General features: G+C 37.3%; 1 protein-coding gene across 5 annotated transcripts in view; it reads left to right on the top strand.

Moving 5' to 3' along the window:
• Positions 1-22,228, top strand: part of MGAT4A (alpha-1,3-mannosyl-glycoprotein 4-beta-N-acetylglucosaminyltransferase A) — a 119,515-nt gene that overhangs the window by 73,803 nt on the left and 23,484 nt on the right. For all 5 annotated transcript variants that reach the window (XM_078348745.1, XM_035271686.3, XM_078348744.1 and 2 more), the window contains 7 exons: positions 1,368-1,414; positions 3,172-3,285; positions 4,133-4,208; positions 13,821-13,935; positions 15,204-15,334; positions 18,822-18,929; positions 19,046-19,239. In XM_078348745.1, coding sequence (XP_078204871.1) covers positions 1,368-1,414; positions 3,172-3,285; positions 4,133-4,208; positions 13,821-13,935; positions 15,204-15,334; positions 18,822-18,929; positions 19,046-19,239 — 785 coding nt within the window. The remainder of the gene's footprint in view (positions 1-1,367; positions 1,415-3,171; positions 3,286-4,132; positions 4,209-13,820; positions 13,936-15,203; positions 15,335-18,821; positions 18,930-19,045; positions 19,240-22,228) is intronic.

Genomic DNA, 22,228 nt, shown 5'->3' with positions numbered 1-22,228 from the left:
GAACAGAGCCAAACCATATCAGTAGGGCTTTGGCTGGCTCAAAAATGTGGCCATGGCCCTGCAACACATCCTGCCATGTCCCTGGCCTGGTTGTCCCTTGGGCTTCCTGGGGTCCTTGAAGGGGTTAGGATCTGGAGTTAAGAGGAAGGTGGTGTCTGGACAGACGCACTGGAGAAATAGTGCTCGTAATTTTTTGCATTTGCCCGTCACCTGTGCCGCACCCTGTTAATCAGTCATTACAGCTTCCTAGAAAGCAGTTTCCCTGTTTTCTCTATTTTACTGGGGAACTGAGGCCCAGAGAGGCTTAGCAGCTCTCCCAAGGTTATCCAGCTGGTAGGAGGTAAAGCTGGAATTCTCACTTTGGCCCTATTCCTTGGTCTTTGACATAGCATCAGAGACAGACTCAGTTTACCTCTTAGAAGAAAAGAGCTAATAGTATTTATCTTTGTTAGACCCCAGGGAGCCAGGGCCCTGGAAGAAGAAGCCAGTTCTTACTGTTGAACATCACCTCTTCCAGGCCGCCTCCTCTTATGCCTCTACCCTCCAGGCTGGGTTAGATCTGAACTTGGTTGAAAATGTCTGTTTATAACATGTCTGCCATACCTAGAATTGTCTTGTTCACTGCAGTGGTTCCAGCCTGGCCTAGAGTAGACACTCAGTAAATGTTTCTGAAATGTAAATATATGTGATTCATTAAATGAGTAAAGAAAATAAAGTAAAATTAATGGGAAGTACTAGAAATTTGACTTGTTCATAATTCAAAAATATGCAGATCTGATAAATGTTTATTTCTAACAGATTAAAGTGCTCTTGATTCAGTTATCAGTATCAGTGTAATAATAATAATAATAGAGCGTAATAATACAGCTGCTTTTTATTACATAGTTTTATCATTTATCTCATAATCTCTAAGGCATTTTCCCCCTTTTTTTTAATAGAATAGGAAATTGAAACTCAGAGAAATGACTTACTTTAGAGTATACAGTTCAGTAGCTACAGAGGCAAATCTTGAACCTAGGTGTTATGATTCCAAGTAGAAAAACCTTTATTCATAACATTCAGCATCTGTCACTAATATTACTCACTGTAGTTTGGATATTTTGATAGAAGTAGAAATCGTTTTTGTGCTCAGTTTTCCTACTGAATCCAACATAGATAATTTAAAAAAATAAAAACTTTAAATCTGCTTATTTTGTAAGTGCTTAATGACGTATAGTACTACAATAGAACAATACAGAAATGTAAATCTAATAAATTGTCTAAAAATTTAATGTATGTTTTCATCATTCATTTAATTTTAAGTTCAATATTGACAGTTAAATAAAAATATAAAAACATGAATGTGATACATTTTTTTTCTTTCCCAGACAGATATTGATTATGTACATGGTGTTGTAGCCAACCTGGAGAAAGAGTAAGTTCTTCTTAATTATAAACATAAAAATATTTTGGTGACTGTTATCTCTTGGTTTCTTGCTAAAAGAAAATGCCTTCCTTGATAGTTCATATCTCTGTGGAGTTCATTGTTTATGAGATCACCTCTGATTGGTATTTTGTATTGTCATAAAGTGGTGCAAATATATCCAGTTATGTGATGGGATAAATTGGTATATTTCATTTTAGAAAAGACTTGAATGTCCTGTGTATGTAACACTATTAAACAACAGTCTTTAATCTTGAAGACAATGAATATAGAGAGAATCATATGGGATTAAATCTTTCACACTGTACTTACCAGGCAAAATTTTCTGCTCTCAGGGTAGATATTCACATAGCAATTTCAGACCTCGATTTTAAACTATGTCTTAATCTATTCTTCTGTTCTGCAAGGATTGATTAGCAGTTCACTATGAGCAAGGCACATGGCGGGTAACAGAGGGAAAGCTTAGTAAGTTTCAGGTATTATTATTTTGATAATATTGCCTTAACAGTTTTAAAATGTAGTAAAATTAGTCTTGCTATGAGTTTCTTCATTAAATTGTATCTGGTTTTTGTCCCTAAAAGACATACCTTCTACTTAAAAAGAAAAGACGAAAGAGAAGCAACAATCATTTGCTAACCCTACATTGAAAATAATGTGGCTCTTTTTCTATCCAAATGTTAAAATCGACTATTTAAAAAAGTTCTGCATAGTTCAGGATTAAACTGTTATTTGTTTGATTTCCTGAAGTGCTGAGTTTCTTGGAAGTCTTTATAGCAACACAATTTAGCATAGACTTCTTAAGTAAAGGAACAGAGCAGTAACCATGGGCCCCCCTTCCCACGGACCCCATGGGCAGGCCTATGGGCTTCTGCAGGGACTCTGTTGATTTACATCTTCCTCTGCATATAGAAAACCAAGCTCAGAAAAAAAAGTACAGTTAAACACTAAGAACATTTGTGCAAAGGCAGGCAGTTGCACTACCATTTTGTGGAGATTTGCAAAACTGAATGAAGGGAGGATGCAAAAGCGAAAGAAATTACATTTGAGTCAGCACAGACTAACTAAAAAGTTTAGAAAGGGTTCTCAGCCTTGCACTGTGGAAATTTTGGGCTAGATAATTTTGTGTTGTGGGGGCTGTCCAATGCATTGTAGAATGTGGAGCAGGATCCCTAACGTCTACCCACCAAGTGTCAGTAGTACTGACCACCACTGTGGCAACCAGAACAGACATTGCTAAAGTCCTCTAGAGGGACAGAATCATGCCCAGTTGAGAAACACTGGCTGAGAATGACATGTGGTCTGTAACCTACAGGCAGAGCTTCCTGAGGATGTAAGAACTTTGGTTTTGCGTAAATATGTGTATTTAAAGATACATACATACTTATTTGTTTTTCTTTCATTTTCTGTTTTCTGTGAGACCTTGATTTTTTTTTTTAATTCAGATACATTTTAGGAACATCAATGCCTGCAGTTGGCTTAGGATTTCTCTGCTACTTTAATAATAGCAGTATTTTATAGTTCTTAAAGTAGTACTTAAAAAAAAAAAAACTTTTGCTATTGGAGAAACCTGTATTTTCTGGTAAATGAATTCAGTGATGAGCTGCTCCATTTAACACCCTGTGGCCGTAACATTATATGTTGCTACAAATGATTACTAATGTGTTTTGTGTTAAACTCAGTACATTGAGCATTAAGATAAATCAAATTCCACAGAACTTAAGTAACTCAGCTAACCTTTCTCATAATAGATTTTCTAAAGAAATCAGTTCTGGCTTGGTGGAAGTCATATCACCCCCTGAAAGCTATTATCCTGACTTGACAAACCTAAAGGAGACATTTGGAGACTCTAAAGAAAGAGTAAGGTGAGCATGTGCTGTTCTAAATCCTCCACACTTGCGAGCTTATTTAAATATCTAATACATGTAGTTTTTATTTATCAAAGCTGAAAACATTTTAGAGTTGAATTTGGTAAAATATTCTAGGTAAGTCTCATTACATCCAGGACAGTTTGTGAGATAACGTAGGGTTTTCTTAGAATATGTAAAAACTTAGTATCGGCTTTTAACTGTGTTTTCTTAAACTAGCTTTTAGATCCATTTCTCTTAGTTAACTTTCATCAGGGTGTTTCTATAGGCTACCAGGAATTCACTGACAGGATTTAATACTGTAAATTTAAATATGAAGTTTTTTTTTTTAAGCATTCAGTACATATTTAGGAACTTTTATCTGCATGTAAAACAGTCCTAGGCACTAGAGCAGGAATCCTAAAAGTATAACTTTTGAAGCACTCAATTGATGAGACATTAAGATATTACTGAAAAAAGGGTGTGTGGTCAAGGAAGTTTGGAAAATAATGGATTAAGAAATTTTTTTCCAAGAAATGTCTTTACTGCTGGGTATTTTAGTGCCTTTTGTGAACTAGTATGTTTCTAGAAGGGGAATATGTACACAAACTTACTTGACATTAGACTTCTTTTTTCCTGAGGACAGCTTGAGGATTAGTGTTCTTGGAAATACATTTTGATAAAGGCTTCATTAGAGGAAAGTGAATTTTCTTTACTCTCTGCCAAGTGAGTGTGTGTGTGTGTGTGTGTGTACACGTACACATAGATGACATGTTGTGTAGACACTTGAGGTTTATACATTTAATCTTATTTTACTAAATTTGAGTCTGATTCCTAACGTACTTTTTGAAAATGTTTATTTCAGATGGAGAACAAAGCAAAACCTAGATTACTGTTTTCTAATGATGTATGCTCAAGAAAAGGGCATATATTACATTCAGGTGAGTATGGTTTTTTCTTTAATGTTTTTCACACTTCTAAAGAAAAAGTGTTATCAAGGGTATGTTCTCATTAAAACAGGAAGTTTTGAAAGTGAAAACCCTCTGACATCTGTCAGATCATAACTATCTCAGAGCAGAGGGGTCTCCATGGTAACCGAGCATGTGGGCTGTGATGTTACTCCCTTGAGCAGTGACACACCTGCCCTCCACTTAGCAGGGGACCTGCAGCTCACTATTTTTCCCCTTTTTCTCCCGTTCCCCCATCTTCTCTCTCCTCTTTCCTCTCTCCACTGTCAAAAGATTTCATCATTTGGCAGATTTTAAAGAGGAATTTTCTTACCATTTTTCTTTAGTGGTCTTACAGTGAAATAATTTTTTTGTAAGCCACAATACTATTACCAGTATTTTGACATTTAATTGTGACAGTCCAGTGTTTAGCCCCACAACAGTCCCAATTTTTACCAAGACAATATGTCGTGGGATTATAGACATGAGCTGCTGCGTCTGACATGTAGCGTGTTTTAAAATCAGGAAGTATGAGGCCTACAGCTTTTTTTCAAGACTATTTTGGCTGTTTAGGTTCACTTGAGACTCCACGTAAATTTTAGGAGGATTTTTTTTCCTATTTCCATAAAAAAATGCTTTGGGGATTTTGGTAGGGATTGTATTGAATCTATAGATCACTTTAGGTAGTGTGGACATTTTAATATTATTAAGTCTTCCAATACTTGAACACAAGATATCTTTCCATTTATTTGTATCTTCTCTGATTTCTTTTAGAAATGTTTTGTAGAAAAATCTTTTACCTCCTCAGTTAGGTTTATTCCTAAGTATTTTATCTTTTTTGATAGTATAGTAAATGGGATTGTTTTATTGATTTTTTTGTTGGGACTGATCATTGTTAGTATGCGAAAATAGAGTTTTTTTGTGTGTTGATTTTGGATCCTGAAACTTCGCTAAAATTATTAGTTGTAGTTTTTGGTAGATTCTTTAGGTTTTTCTACATATAAGATCACTTTATCTGCAAATAATGTTAATTTTACTTCTTCTTTTCCAGTTTGGGTGCCTTTTACTTTTTTTGTTAATTGCTCTAGTTAGGATTTTCAGCACTATGTTGACTAGTAGTTTGCCTTGCCCCTAATCTTAGAGGGAAAGCTTTCATTGTTTGCTGTCAAATGTGATATTACCGATGGGCTTTTCATATATTACCTTTATTTTGTTGAAGAAGTTTTTTTCTATTTCTAGTTTGTCACCTTTTTTTTTTAATCATGAAAGTGTCTTGAATTTTGTCAAATGCTTTTCTATATCAATTGAGATGATCCTGTGTTTTTTTCTTCCATTTTGTTAATGTAGTATGTATTACACTGATCGATTTGTATGTTGCATGATCCCTGTATTGTAGTTATAAATCCCACTTGGTTATGGTGTATATAATTCTATTAATGCACAGTTTTAATTCCATTTGCTGGTGTTCTGTTGAGGATTTTTGCATGGAATATTGGTCTGTAGTTTTCTTGTATCTCTGTCTGGCTTTGGTATCAGAGGAATGCTGGCTTCATAGAATGTGCTGGAAAAGTGTTCCCACTGTTTCAGTTCTTTGGAAGAGAACTGTTTGAGGAGGATTGATGTTAATTCTTTTTCAAGTGTTTAGCAGAATATTTTCCAGTGACATTCTCTGGCCTTGAGCTTTTCTTTGCTGTGCGGTTTTTTATTACTGCTTTAATCCCCTTATTTATAAGTGTGTTCAAATTTTGTATTTCTCCATGATTCACCATTGGAAAGTTGTATGTTTTTAGGGGTTTATCCATTTTGTCTAGATTATCCAATTTGTTGGCACATAATCATTCATAGTAGTCTCTTGTAATTCTTCTGTTTCTGTGATATCAGTTGTTGTGTTCCCGCTTTCATTTCTGATTTTAGTTATTTGAATCTTCTTTTTTCTTAGCTAATCTAGCTAAGGGTTTGTTAATTTTATTGATCTTTTCAAAAACCAACTCTAGGTTTCTTTGATTTTTTTTTTCTGCTGTTTTTTTTTCTATTTATTTATTTGATCCAATCTTTATTTTGTTTCTTCCTTCTGCTAATTTTGGGTTTAGTTTATTTTCTTTTTTCAGTTTTCCTTGAGGTATAAAGTTAGGTTGCTGATTTGAGAATTTTCTTCTTCTTTTTTTTAATGTAAATGTTTACTGGTATAAACTTCCCTCTTTGCATGGCTTTTTGCTGCGTATCATAAGTTTTGGTATGTTTTTCTGTTTTCTTTTGTTTCTGGATTATTTTCTAAATTCCCTTGTGATTTCTTCTTTTACCCGTTGTTTAGTGGCGAGTTGTTTAATTGCCATACATTTTGGTATTTTCCTGGTTTTTGTTGTTGTTTGTTTTCTGATATTAACTTCTAGTTTCATTTTGTTGTGGTTAAAGAAGATAGTCTTAAATTCATTGGTGGGTGGCACTGGCTCACACCTGTAATCCCAGCACTTTGGGAGGCTGAGGTGGGCAGATCTCTTGACTTCAGGTGTTCAAGACCCATCTTGGCAACATGATGAAATCCTGTCTTTACTGAAAATACAAAAACTAGCTGGGCATGGTGGTACATCCCTGTAGTCCCATCTACTCGGGTGTCTGAGATGGAAGGATTGATTGAGCCCAGGAGATGGAGGCTGCAGTGAACCTTGTGCCACTTGGGCGACAGAGTGAGAACCTGTCTTAAAAAAAAATTGTTGAGACCTTATGGGGCCTAACCTGTGGTCTGTCTTGGAGAATGTTCCATGTACTCTTGAGACGAATGTGTATTCCGCTTCTGTTGGGATCAGTGTTCTTTATGTCTATTGGATCCATTTGATTATAGTGTTGTTTAAGTCCAGTGTTTCCTTATTGATCTTCTGTTTGATCATTCTATCCATAACTCAAAGTGGAATATTGAAGTCTCCTACTATTACCGAGGTAGTGTTTGTTTCTTCTTTCAGTTTTGTCAGTGTTGACTTCGTATATCTGAGAGCTCTATTATTAGGTGCATCTTTATTTAGAATTGTTACGTCTTTTCAGAGATTTGACCCTTTTATTATTATATAATGTTCTTCTTTGTCTCTTGTGTCAGTTTTTGTTTTAAAGTTTTATTTTGTCCAAGTATGCTCACCTTTGTTTTCCTTTGATTCTGGATTGCATGAATTACCTTTTTTTCATTCTTTCACTTTTAACCTATGTATGTCTTTTGATGTAAACTAAATTTTTTGTAGATAGTGTATTAATGGATCTCATTTAAAAAATTTCATTTGGCCTCTCTTTTAATTGAGATGTTTGACCCCTTTACATTTTTAGAGATTACTGATTCAGAAGGATTTACTATTGCCATTTACTTGATTATTCTTGTATGTCTTGGAATTTTTTATCTATCTTTTCCTCTCGCTGCTTTCTTTTGTGTTTTGTTGATTTTTAAAAATAGTGACGTACTTGGATTTCCTTGCCATTTCCTTTTGTGTATATTCAATAGATATTCATTTTATAGTTACGTTTGCAATTATATATCTTAAAGTTATAACAGTCTATTTAAAGCTGATTACTTCAATGACATAAAATCTCTACTCCTTTACATCTCTGCCTCCCCTGCACTTTAATTTATCAATGACACCAGTGACCTCTTTTTGTATAGCGTATACATTAATTTAGATTTATAGTTACTGTTTATGCCTTCAGTCTTTAAGAAGTGATTTTATGCGATTAAAAGATTTAAAAGAGGTACCAGATTTTAAAGAGATTCATGCACCTGCATTACTTTACTACAAGAGTCTATATTCATCTGGATATTTACCTTTACCAGGGAGTTACATGTTTTTATATGGTGCTTTATTGCTGCTTATTGACCTTTTGCTTCAACTTGAAAAATTTCCTTCAGCAATAGGGCAGGTCTAGTGGTGATGAATTCACTCAGCTTTTGTTTATCTGGGAAAGTCTTAATTTCTTCTTTCCTTTTTTTTTTTGAGATGGAGTTTTGCTGTGTTGCCAGGCTGGAGTGCAATGGCACAGTCTTGGCTTGCTGCAACCTCCACCCCCTGGGTTCAAGCAATTCTCCTCCTCAGCTTCCTGAGTAGCTGGGGTTATAGGCGCCCACCACGATGCCCAGCTAATTTTTGCATTTTTAGTAGAGATGGGGTTTCACCATGTTGTTAATGCTCGTCTCAAACTCCTGACCTCAGGTGATCCACCTGCCTCGGCCTCCCAAAGTGCTGGGGTTACAGATGTGAGCCACTGCACCTTTTTACTTTTGAATTACAGTTTTGCCAGGTATAATATTCTTGGTTGGCTGGTTTTTGTTTTGTATGTTTTAATACATTATTCCACTCTCTTCTAGCTTACAAAGTTTCTGCTAGGAAATCTGCTGATAATCTAATAGATGCTATCTTGTATATAATGGGTCACTTTTCTCTGCTGCTTTCAGTATTCTTTGTGACTTTTAACAGCTTTATTATAATACTTCTTTGAACTTACCATTTATCTTCTCATATTTGGGAAGTTCAAATAGGCTCTTTTCTCCTTGTAGAACTTTCATAATGAGTGTGTTTCACTTTTTGCTGTCCATAAGTCCTTTAGAATATCATTATTTTTCTTTTATTCTTTTTTCTTTTTGCTCCTGTACCTCAGTAATTTCAAAAGTCCTATCTTTAAGTTCACTGATTCTTTCTTCTGCCTGCTCAGGTCTGCTGTTTAGTCCTTCTAGTGAAATTTTCAATTCAAGTTTTATATTCTTCAGTTTTAGAATTTCTCTTTGGCTTTTATAGTTTCTATCTCTGTTGATATTCTCATTTTGTTCATACATCATATTCCTAATTTCATTTAGTTGTCTGTCTCTGCTCTCTTTTAATTTACCGAGCAATCTTATGACAATTATTTTGAATTACTGGGCATTTCATATGTCTTCATTTCTTTGGGGTTGGTTGCTGGAGTTTTAATTTGTTCCTTTGGATATGCCATATTTTTGTTTATTTGTATATCTTGTTTTTTTGTTTTGGGATCTTCGCATTTGAAAAATTAGCCACCTCTCCCAGTCTTTGCAGTCTGGTTTCATAATGGGAAAATTTTATTCAGTTAGCCTAGTAAGAGACCCTGGAGCCCCTTTGAGCCTTTTCTGAGCATATCCTCTGTGGGCTTGTGGGTGTAATCTAATTGAAGGTCACTGGTTTCTACTCAGGAACTCTGCAGCCCTGTGACCTTGTCGGTATTGCAGTAAGCCACAGTACTGGAGCTCCACCTAGTTTCTCTCTGTTGGTACTGCAGCCTCTGGTGCCAATTGATCGCGTTAGTTCTTAGCCCCCAACCTGGTTCCCTGTTCCTGTCACTACTTTGATTTAGATGAGACAGAAATCAGTTCCTCTGGCTGCACTTTAAAAAGTAAAGAACACAGGGTGTACACCAACTTCTTGCTTCTCAGGAAGAAGACGGGAATTGAGTGTTTCCTCATGCTGTACTGTGCCAAAGAGAGGGTCTCTGGCTGTTGAATGCTCAGATTTTAAATCTGTGTGTCATGTGGGGAATGTGTCGTGTGTCTCTGGGTTTCTCGTTTCTGTCTTGCTGATGTCACTCTAACAGCCCTCTTTTACAGTAGAGGATCGTGCTATATGTACTGTCTGATACCTTTTTTTGCTGTCACTTAACATTGTTGATATGTACCTTTATATGCCAATAAATATAGATAGGTGTGATTTTTAATCCCTTCTTGAAGTACTATTATTTAGATATCGTAGTCAACCTTCCTGTTGGTCATTTAGATTGCTTCTAATTGTTGAGCTTTTTCGAAGACAAATTCAATGAACATTGTCTTGTTTTGTTTTTCAGAGACAGTCTCACTGTCACACAGGCTGAAGTGCAGTGGCACAGTCATAGCTTATGGCAGCCTTAAACACCTGGGCTCAAGTGATCCCCCTGTTTTAGACTCCCAGGAAGCTAAGACTACAGGCACACACACCATACCTGGCTAATATTTGTATTTCTGTTTTGGTAGAGATGGGGATATCACTATGTTGTCCAGGCTGGTCTTGAATTCCTGGCCTCAAATGATCCTGCTGCCTCTGCCTCCCAAAGAGCTGTGATTACAGGTTTGAGCCACTGGCATCAGTGAATACTTTTTTTTTTTTTAGACAGGGTCTTCCTCTGTTGCCCAGGCTGAGCGCAGTGTTGCAGACATACTTCCACTGCTTGCTGCATCCTCGACCTGGGTCAAGTGATCCTCCCACTTCAGCCTCCTGTGTGCCTGGGACCATAGGCATGCACCACTGTGCCTGACTAATTTTTACTTTTTGTAAAAACAGGTTCTCACTTTGTTGCTCAGGCTTGAACATAATAATAATTATTATTTGAGAAATCGTCTCCCTCTTGCCCAGGCTGGACTGCAATGGTGTGATCTCTGCTTACTACAACCTCTGCCTCCTGGGTTCAAGTGATTCTCATTCTCCTGCCTTAGCCTCCCAAGTAGCTGAGATTACAGGTGACTGCCACCATGCCTGGCTGACTTTTTATATTTTTAGTAGAGACAGGGTTTCACCATGTTGGCCAGGCTGATCTCGAACTCCTGACCTTAAGTGATCCGCCTACCTCAGCCTCGCAAAGTGCTGGGATTACAGGTGTGAGCCACCATGCCTGGCCTGAACAGTCTTAAAATATCACATTTGCCCAAAAATTATGCCTCAGGAAAGAGGGAATTTCTTTATATTCAAGTCTTCATGTGCTCATTATGTGGAATTCTCTTAGTGAGTTCACTGTCATCTACAAGTATTAGTGGGAAAAACATATGAGCCTAAAAAGTTCTCAGTTAATGCTAGTTTTAAATGTTCATACAGGATAGATTTTACATGGGACATTTTGGTGAAGACTAGGATGAGAGGTGATGTGGCAAATAAATTTATTCCAGACTTGATAATTATCCCCTCGGGACGTGACTTCACGGTTGCATGTTTTGGGAATGTATCACACCCACGACTCTTAAATAATGCTTTCCAGAAGGCAGTAGAATCAGCGGTTACTTTGGAATTGTCACAGACATACACCTCAGAGGAAAGGGAGAAGCTGTGGCTTGGAATGGAGTTTCCACTGGCAGCATCGTATAGTTTCATAAAGTGCTTTATTGCAAAGAACTCTGAGTTGAACACAGTGCCTTCTGGAAAACTGATAGATTATGCAGGTACTTCACAGGTGGTACTGAGTAATTCTTGCTGTAGCACATAAGAAAGTGCATATGGGCCGGGTGTGGTGGTGGCTCGCGCCTGTAATCCTAGCACTTTCGGAAGCCGAGGTGGCTGGATCACCTGAGGTCAAGAATTTCGGAAGCCTGGCCAACATGGTGAAACCTCATCTCTACTAAAAATACCAAAAAAATTAACTGGATGTGATGCCATGTGCCTGTAGTCCCAGTTACTTGGGGAGGGTAAGGCAGGAGAATCGCCTGAACCCAGGAGGTGGAGGTTGCAGTAAGCCAAGATCGCGCCACTGCACTCCAACCTGGGTGACAAAGCGAGACTCCATCTCAAAAAAAAAGAAAGCACGTTACATCAGATGGTCCCACCTCCAACCATGCTGGGAGTAATTGGTGGGTTCTGTATTGCCGGCCTCATTGCTGCATTATAAATTTAGCTCCCCAGCAGCTGTTCCACTTAAGGATTCAGCATCCATTGAGTATTTTTCCCTAGATCAATTATTTCATTAGCAGTTTCTAAGTGGTGCTTTCCTAATTCTGTAATTGATAATGCTCTTAGCTTAGTTCTGAATGCTATGTTGAGTTCTTCTATAAAGAATTTTTCTTCCTTAACTATTAGATTACCTTGAAAAATCATTCTTAAAGAAAAGGTAGAGTAAATGCTTGATTTCACTCTTACCATTTTTTAGAGTTGGTGCCTTAGCAATCTACAGTGGTGGCTGTTTTTAAAGTATTATTATGTTACTTATTGGGTGTACTATGTTCACTATTTGGGTGATGGGTTTAATAGAAGCCCAAACCCCAGCATTATGCAATATATCCATGTAACAGACCTGCACATGTATCGCCTGAACCTTAAAAACAATGTATTGTTATGAGCTCTTGGATATTTAAAATACATTTGATTTGGCTGGACGCGGTAGCTCACACCTGTAATCCCAGCACTTTGGGAGGCCGAGGTGGGCGGATCATGAGGTTAAGAGATCGAGAACATTCTGGCCAACATGGTGAAACCCCGTCTCTGCTAAAAAGTACAAAAATTAGCTGGGTGTGGTGGTACATGCCTGTAGTCTCAGCTACTCGGGAGGCTGAGGCAGGAAAGTTGCTTGAATCCAGGAGACAGAGATTGCAGTTAGCCGAGGTCATGCCGCTGCACTCCAGCCTGGTGCCTGGCGACAGAGTGAGACTCTATCTCAAAATAAAACAAAAACGTTTGATTTGCCTCAATCCATTGCAGTCATTAGTGTTATTGATGCTTTCATTGGTATATCATAATCCAGTGGGAACCCCTTCAAATTGGCTTTTATATCCTTTCTACATAAGTCCAGCAATCTTTTTGGGCTCAAGTGATCCTCCTGCCTCAGCCTTCTGAGTAGCTAGGAGGACTACAGGTACCCATGAACACGCCCAGCTAGCTTTTTTATTTTCTGTGGAGATGAGGTCTTGCTATGTTGCCTAGGCTCATCTTGAACCCCTGGGAAACTCAAGCCATCCCCCTGCTTTGGCCCCCCGAAGTGCTGGGATTACAGGCATGAGCCACTGTGCCTAGCCTCAGTAATCTTGACTGATTCTTTGATGATTAGCACATCTTGCACATTTCCTATCCCGGATCTAGAGTTGATCATTTCTGAGGAGCTCTGTTCTTCTTCAAGGTGTGTGGTATGTAGGAACACGATCTGGGCACTTAAAGGTGCTCATTGCTATTGTGTTGTTTTTGCTCCTAGGACTTTCTGCAAGAAAAAGCATATTTTATTTTACAGAGGAAAAAAATCACAAGTTTGTATAGATAGCTCCAATTCAAACTGGATTAAAATGTAAGACTTTAGGGTTGTAATAAAATTATACGGTTTTTACTTAGCTTTTTGAATTTTTACATGTATTTATTTTCTTTTATATCAAAGGCCTTGGTTTTCAATGATATCCCAATAGTATAATTTTTATTCTATAATATACCTAAAATAGCTTCAAAATATCAATACCATTATCACTACTAGCAATAAGACTACTAAATGCAGTTTAAACTTTCTCTGTGCTTTCTTTCCCGTAGACTGTATCCTGATATCCTCCTCTTTCTTTTTCCCCCTCCCTCCCCATAACTCCTGCTGTGATAAGACCTTTATTTTGTTCTCTTTCTGCCCCATCCACTCTCATGTCAACATCTTTCCCGCTGTTTACTTGAAAATGATATTCTCGTTTTTCTCGATATTTCTCATAGTAAAGGAGTGGTTTAGTTGACTTACAGTGTATGTCTTCCATTTTATTTTCTTCACTTTCTTTTAATAATATCTAGTTTTATATTTTTATTGTTCTTGCCATTGTTTTCTCGATTTTCATGATAAAAGTGTGCTTGTATTTTTCCATAATAATGTCCTTCTGTCAATACCTTTCCTTCTCTTTTTGATGTATGAATATGATTGTTCAATTTTTTCTAGCTTGAAGATGATATTATTGTCAAACAAAATTATTTTAATACCATAAAAAATTTTGCGCTTCAACTTTCTTCTGAGGAATGGATGATTCTTGAGTTTTCCCAGCTGGGCTTCATCGGTAAGAAAAGTGTCACACTTACCTACTTTTCAGAAATAACTGCGACTCTCAGAATCTAAAACAAAGTACTTATTTGTCTTAAAGTTATTTTTTTCTATGGAAATGGATTGTTTTTGAGAAAACTTAACTTAGGTAAATCTCTTTGTATGACGTGATGAAAGTCAACCCAGAATTTGGAGACTTCTAAGACGGTTATATTTACTCTAGAGTTCTTCACAGTGCCAAGCATGGTCCTGGTGAGCATGTTTGATTTTTTCTTCTCTGACATTTCCAGCCCCTTTGTTAACATAAGATTGGGGTTCTTCTAAAAAGAGTGCCACAAAGGGTTTTCTCATATAAATTCCCAGTATTTTCATGCAATGCATTTGGTGATTAATTTTCATTCTTTTTTTCGTAACTAGTTGGGGCACTCATTTCTAAATGTTTTTTGGCTAATGTTTCAAATTTAGCCAGCTATAAAGAATATGTTTAAAGTTGGCCAGATGCAGTGGCTCAAACCTGTAATCCCAGCACTTTGGGAGGCCTAGGTGGGCAGATCACCTCAGGTCAGGAGTTCGAGACCAGCCTGGCCAACATGGTGAAACCCTGTCTCTACTAAAAATACAAAAATTAGCTTGGTGTGGTGGCAGGTGTCTGTAATCCCAACTACCTAGGAGGCTGAGGCAAGAGAAAAAAAATAATATGTTTAAAGTTGAAGAACTGAAGAAGATTTATAGTGCTCAAATAATACTCAGAGGATAGCATTGCATCTCCTATGATACTTTTTAAAACTTTTGAGCCTTAGAGGCTGGACCTTTTACCTTCTTGATCATTTAACTCAAAACTTAAGAGTCAAAAACCATCTTTACTTGTGAATTCTTCGGTGAAGAGAAAAGGAGTCCTTGTTTTTTGCATTTATTGATTTAGATGAAAATTTTTTACCTAAACCTCTTTGTTCCTTTTTTTAAATGGGAAGAATCTTAGTAAGAAAAGAAAGGGAAATCTCTGACTTTTTTTTTTGAATGCTTTGGGTCCGTAGGTATACGATAGATTATTATAATAATATCAGGAGCTCACTACATCTGTTTACACCCAGGTGACAGCTCAAGAGGAAGTTTAGCTGAAGCAGCTTTGTTTAATTTTGATTATACAAATGGATAAATTGTTTTTGATGATTTATAGTTGAAAGCACAAGCTTCAGTGTATGTAGTGGACAAGATTTTACAAATGTAAGCCATTTTGGTGTTTGGTTTCTTTATTGCAATTATTAACTGGGAATATCTTTTCAGGCAAAATGTTTCAAGCACCGGATCTTACTCTGATTGTAGAATTTATATTCATGTTTTACAAGGAGAAACCCATTGATTGGCTCTTGGACCATATTCTTTGGGTGAAAGTCTGCAACCCTGAAAAAGATGCAGTAAGTTCATCACCAGAGTGGAGGGAGTTTCTTTTCTGTATTTTGTGAAAATGACTTTTAGAGATTTTGCAAATAAATAGATAGGTGATATAAAACTTCTTTCTGGAGCTGATAAAAAGTTCCTGTATTAGAAGGACTTTTAGATAGCAGTGGAAAATCCTGTAAAGCAGGAAGCTGTTGCAAGATGATAGACATTCTTTAAGTTGCTGATAAATGTTTCTAGTGTCTGTAGGCCCTGGTGGTTCACTAACCTATTGGCTATAGATGTTGGTCATATCTGTTCTTGCATGGAATGTCATTTCCGTTTGTTTTCTTCATATTTCCTGTTCACTCTCTTTTTTCCATATATACTGGGGACAATATTAGACTCTTAACACATCTGGAAATGAGGAATAAAATAGAAGTAATGTTTTACACCAAAACAATGACACGTTAATATACCTTTCAGTGTGTTACTCAGAAAAAGCCAGTGTTCATAATAATATGCTTACCTGTGGGATGATTGTTGCAGTCAAGTAAGTGAATAATAATTTTTGCTTTGATCATTCAGATAGCAAGTTATTGCCATAGAGATCTTATTATAAAGAGTAATTAGGCCAGGTGCAGCGGCTCACACCTGTAATCCTAGCACCTTGGAAGGCCAAGACTGGAGGATCATTTGAGCCCAGGAGTTCAGGACTAGCCTGGGCAACATATCAAGACCCATCTCTACAAAAAAAAAAAAAAAAATTATAAAAAAAAGAATAATTAGGTATGTTTTCCTAGTCTGAGTTGAATAGTATCTCTGAAAAAAAAAATACAGCTTTTAATTTATTTGGTATAAGCACAAACAAAATATAAAAGTACCAGTTCTTAAGAATGTCCATTTTGATGTGTAATGATAAGTATTATTTTAAGAACATGTCATTATAGAGTTGACTTACCATTCATTGTAATCAGTAAGCATTAGTTTGCCTTCAAGACCATACAGTTCCTAGAATAGTTGGATCCTTATACCTGCCAGCTAGTGTTGAGGATATTCCCTTCTGGTGTCTGTAGGCTGTTATTGCATTCTGTTTTAAAAAGACAAAAATTAAAAAGACCACCACCACCACCACCACCACCACTACATTCTTAGTTAGAGGAAATCAGGGAGTTTAGCAAAACAGCAGAGTGTCTGTTTCCCAAGAATTAGTTGAACATATACATTGTTTTAAACAAATCATTTTTTAAAGATCTTAGTCCTTACATGTGTTTTCACTGTGATTTATGGAAATTTTTATTGTAGGACACAAAAAAGTTAATGTCATCTCTAACCTCTTACAATACACTTGCATTTCATTCGTCCTGTGCAGTATTATTTAATATGTGGTTAGGTTCTAAAATGAGCCTGTGAGGTGAAAAAATCTGATAGTAAAAATTAAAACCACAAAACCCTCTAAATCATCCATAAATTTGGGTACACAAACTTTTGGATAATTTATTCCATTCTTTGATCCTTCTATAGTCCATGTTTTCCTGTGGCCTGTAATTCTTCAGTTGCTTCCCCTAGAACGTCCAGGACCCTGTCATCACATCCTGTGACAGTGGTCCATGGTCCCAGAAACCATTCGAGTCATTCACACATTGTCTCAAAGGGTTATCAGCCTGCTTGGACCCTTCGGCCCAAGTCCTTCCATTGCCCCGGGAGTGACAGGCTGAGTTCCAGACACTGTCTCAGTGGTTTTGCTCTCTCCTTACCCTCGTGCTCCTCGGTCTTCTCTCTCTCCTGCCCTTTGCCCTTCCTTTGATTCTGCTCCCGTTCTTTCTCCTTCCACTTGAGTATTTGTGCAGAGAAAATACACTGTTTCACCTGTATTGTAGTGTCAGTAATAATGCCAGTGAGGTGAAACCTCTTGAGAAGTAGGCATTTTAGCACCCCATATATTATTATAAGTCTTCTAAAGTGTAAATTTCTCTCCCTCCCTCCCTCCCTCCCTCCCTCCCTCCCTCCCTCCCTCCCTCCCTCCCTCCCTCCCTCCCTCCCTCCTTTCTTTCTTTTTCTTTCTTTCTCTCTTTCCCCCTCTCTCTCTCTCTCTCTCTCTCTCTCTCTCCCCTTTTTTGAGATGGAGTCTTGCTCATATTGCCCAGACTGGACTGTAATGGTGCAATCTCAGCTTCCTGCGGTCTCTGCTTCCCAGTTTCAAGCAATTCTCCTGCCTCAGCTTCCCAGTAGCTGGGATTACAGGGGCATGCTACCATACCTGGCAGACTGTCACCATGCCTCAGTCTCGGCTCACTGCAACCTCTGCCTCCCGAGTTCAAGCCATTCTCCTGCCTCAGCCTCTCAAGTAGCCAGGTCTACAGGAGCGCACCACCATGCCCAGTTAATTTTTGTATTTTTAGTAGAGATGGGGTTTCAGCATGTTGGTCAGCCTGGTCTCCGTCTTCTGACCTCATGATCCACCCACCTTGACCTCCCAAAGTCCTGGGATTACAAGTGTGACCCACCACACCCAGCCAAGTGTAAATTTCTTATAAAGATGTTTTTTTCAAAAATTTTCAGCCCCAAACTTACATAAGTCATTGAAAATGAAAAGTTTAAAAATATTTGTCAAGGTGGCCCTTGGTGTTGCACAGCCTTCACACAGCAGGACCACACATGAGGATAGGTTGTGATGGAACGCCTGGGCCGTGAGGCACTGCGAGTTGAAACATAGGTGTCCTGTCCTGTGTTGACAGAGATTGTTCTGCGGAGTTTTTAATATTGTTTACTTATTTCTAGGCAAGTGATTGCCTCACGTTTTCAAATTGCTTTCATGCAACAAAATGTGCCACTTATAATTTGCAAATTCTTTGTTATATTATTTAATCAAAAATAGTTTGTATATTTGAACTAACCCCCTAGTCTATAGTTCATGCATTTTAATATTAAAAGTCAAATGTTTATTGACATGTGTTGAAGGATGGTAGAAATTAAACCCTTCACTCTTCCCTTAACTATGCTTATTTTAAATTTCTGGATCATGGCTGTTTATCAGTCAAGCAGCAAATCTATTAGTACCTCAAAGACCAGAAAAAAATATGACTTGTAATTATGACTTGAAGTTGTTTTCTTTTCCAATTTTTTTTTTTTTTTTTTGAGACAGAGTCTTGCTCTTTTGCCCAGGCTGGAGTGCAGTGGTATGATCTCAGCTCACTGCAACCTCTGCCTCCTGGGTTCATTAGATTCTCCTGCCTCAGTCTCTGGAGTAGCTGGGATGATAGGTGTGCACCACCACACCTGGCTGATTTTTATATTTTTAGTAGAAATGGACGGGGTTTCAACCATGGTGGCCAGGCTGGTCTCTAACTCCTGACCTCAGGTTATCTACCTGCCTCAACCTCTCAGTGTGCTGGATTACAGGCATGAGCCACTGCACCTGGCCCTTCTTTTCAATACTTCAATAAAGGACTTCTCATTTTCCAGGTGAGGGCAAGATTTCACTTTATTATGCAACACTAATGTGATTTCTTTTTAAATATTTAGAAACATTGTGATAGACAGAAAGCAAATCTGCGAATTCGCTTCAGACCTTCCCTTTTCCAACATGTTGGTCTGCACTCATCACTATCAGGAAAAATCCAAAAACTAACGGTTGGTGACTTAATTTTATTTTCTCATGAACTTACAACTTGTTATTTAAGGTGTAATTATTGTTTTTCTTAAATAAACTGTATATTATTTAATAGCGTATATGTCTTTGCTCCCAGGATAAAGATTACATGAAACCATTACTTCTTAAAATTCATGTAAACCCACCTGCGGAGGTATCTACTTCCTTGAAGGTCTACCAAGGGCATACACTGGAGAAGACTTACATGGGGGAGGATTTCTTCTGGGCTATCACACCGACAGCTGGAGACTACATCTTGTTTAAATTTGATAAACCAGTCAATGTAGAAAGGTTGGTGATCATTGAAATGTATGTGGTCTTACAATTCAGACGTCTTATTCATAAACATGATTTATAATAGATTTTTGTGTGTGTGCACGACAGGGGACACAGTGGGTCCCAAGATGCTGGGCTGTAAATTACATGTAAAATAACTCCATAATAAAATGAGTATGTTATTTTCAGATGTAACGTCGACATTTAATACATTTGGTGAACTTCATTGGTATTTCTGAACTTACGTCTAGTATAATTTTTTAATACTTTTATTTAGAACTCTCAAATTAGTGTTCATGTTTTTATCCTGGCATGTCCCTTGAAATTTGATCTGGAGCTAGTTAATTAGCCCAGCAATTTAGTTGAAATGATAAATTTGACAGAATATGACTAGACTTAGTCAATGGTTTTACAAATGTTAGATTATTTTCAATACACCATGGGGAAATTTATAACCCTCTTATGTTTTTGAGCCTTTATGTTCATTTTACAAAATTTAGAACTTTCTTTCTTTCTTTCTTTCTTTTTTTTTTTTTTGAGATGGAGTCTTACTCTGTCACCCAGGCTGAAGTGCAGTGGTACAATCTCAGCTCACTGCAAACTGTCTCCCAGGTTCAAGAGAGTCTCCTGCCTCAGCCTCCCAAGTAGCTGGGATTATAGATGCCTGCTACCATGCCTAGCTAATTTTGTTTGTATTTTTAGTAGAGACGGGGTTTCACCATGTTGGCCAGGCTGGTCTCAAACTCCCAACCTCAGGTGATCCACCATGCCTGGCCAATTTTTAATTTAACAGTCATGATTCCTCAGACCTTCTTCAGTTTTGGATGTGTTCCCCAGACTGGCCATGGCATACTTAAAAGAACATAGTTCCCCACTCTGTGGTATTTCATTGTAGATGTCCTGATGGGAGGGCCGATTTGATTTTTAGAATCTACCAGGAATTATTTTCAGTAATTCGATTTGAGGCGGTCAAAGCAATGCAGAGCTGTGATACGATGTTACTAATTTTCTTTTGTTACTCTAAACTGGTTTCAAAGAGGAATTCAAGTTGTAAAAGTGTTCTAAGCAGTGGGAGTACCACTGGAAGAACATACAGAAGCAGTTTTGAATATTGTTTTGCACTTGCATGAGCATTTGTTTTGCTGTTAAAGCTCATTTTTATACTATTAATAATACTCTGCACTTTGAGATATTGTTTACCACTCAGAGAGCCAGCATAGAATTAGAAACAGCATAGATGTGTTTGGTTAAATAAACTGATACTGCCACCCATTGGAATGCTGTAAGCAGTCATTAAAAATAATGACATAGATTAACAGGATTGACATGAAAACTTTTTTAGATATACACTAAGTGGGGTAAAAAACAAATATAACTTTATAGAATATCCTTGTAGATTATCTTATAGATTATAGCATTATATGTATATAGGATTATAGAATATATAGAATTCTATATAGAGAGTATAGAATTATAGATTATAGAAGGGTTTTTTGAAATAATAAAAATATTTTACACATACTATGTTCATAGAACGAATCTACAAACAATCTATCAAACTGTTAATAGAGGTGAGATAACACGGATGATTTCATTTGGCTGGATATGTCTATTTTTTGTGCTTTTTCCCTCAACAGTCAATTTCTTTTTCTTAATCTGTGACTTTTGAGAAAGTATAGTTTCACATGCAGCTTTAAGAAATAAAACTGAGATATCCTGTATACCTATCACCCCACTTCCCCAAGGGTAGCAGCTTGCAGACTGTGGTTTTGACACCAGTGTGTCAAGTTAAGTACCATTTCTATCACCCCAAGGATCCCCATGTTACCCTTTTATAGCCGCATCTACTGTCCCGCCGCTGTATCATCACCATACTGTAACTGTCACTTGGCCAAGCATTTTGAATGTGCAGGGGACTTTTTGTCAGTTCTCATGAACTGAAGTTATATGAGTTAGATGGGACTATCTGCATTATATAGAAGAAACTCAGGCTCATAAAACTGAGGAAACTCTTGAAAGGTGAAAATGCTAGTAATCCTGAGAGACCCAGGATTTGGACCCAGGTCTTTCTGACTCCTAAGCCTAAACTTTTGACCATGCAACTGAACTAAATTTAGGTTTAGATTCAGACATGTTTTGCCTGTCTTATCTTGTTTCTGCCCTTCCCCATACACTGACACATATGCATACTTATTAGTTTGTTTTCAGAGTATCAAAGCAGAGTATTATACTCATACCCAGAGAGTGTTTTAGATCTGTCACCATATATCAATAATTAGTCATTCTTCAAATGCTTCTTGAATATTAACAAATGGAATTATTCAGATATTTTAAGAGGTAATTTACTTTTAGTCGACTAACATTAAAGTTATTTGTATTGAATAGAACTAGTCTGTTTCCTTTATTATAATTATTTATTACTATTATTATTATTTAGAGATGAGGTCTTGCTCTGTTACCCAGGCCAGAATGCAGTGGCATGATCACCGCCCATTGTAGCTTAGACCTTCTAGGCTAAGCTGAAGTGGCCGTCTCTCCTTAGCTTCCTGAGTAGCTGGGGACTACAGGTGCAAACACCATGCCTAGCTAGTTTTTTTATTTTTTATAGTGGTGAGGTCTCACTATGTTGTCCAGGCTTGTCTTGAACCCCTGACCTCAAGTGATCCTCCCTCCTCAGTCTCCCAAGGTGCTGGGATTACAGGTGTGTGAACCACTACGCCTAGCCTAGAACTAGTCTTTGGACTTGTCATGACTATTCATTTTCCTAGTGAAGTTTTTTTCAGACACAAGACACAGCAGTATTATATAGGTGTTATAATTTTGATTATTCCAGGGAAGAGGTTTAAATATTTAAAACATTATAGACAGTGACATAAAACTGTCATCCTTTTTGAAAAAATCTAGGTACATTATTATGATAAGCAGCGACATAATTGTTTCTGACAGAAGGAATGAACGTTATCACCTAGGGTCATGCTCTTAAGTTTTCAAATTCCCTGCAGCC

This window comes from Callithrix jacchus, chromosome 14 (assembly GCF_049354715.1).
Source record: "Callithrix jacchus isolate 240 chromosome 14, calJac240_pri, whole genome shotgun sequence".
Classification (NCBI taxonomy): domain Eukaryota; kingdom Metazoa; phylum Chordata; class Mammalia; order Primates; family Cebidae; genus Callithrix; species Callithrix jacchus.
The sequence above is the reverse complement of the archived record's forward strand: the minus strand, read 5'-3'. Positions and strand labels throughout refer to the sequence as shown.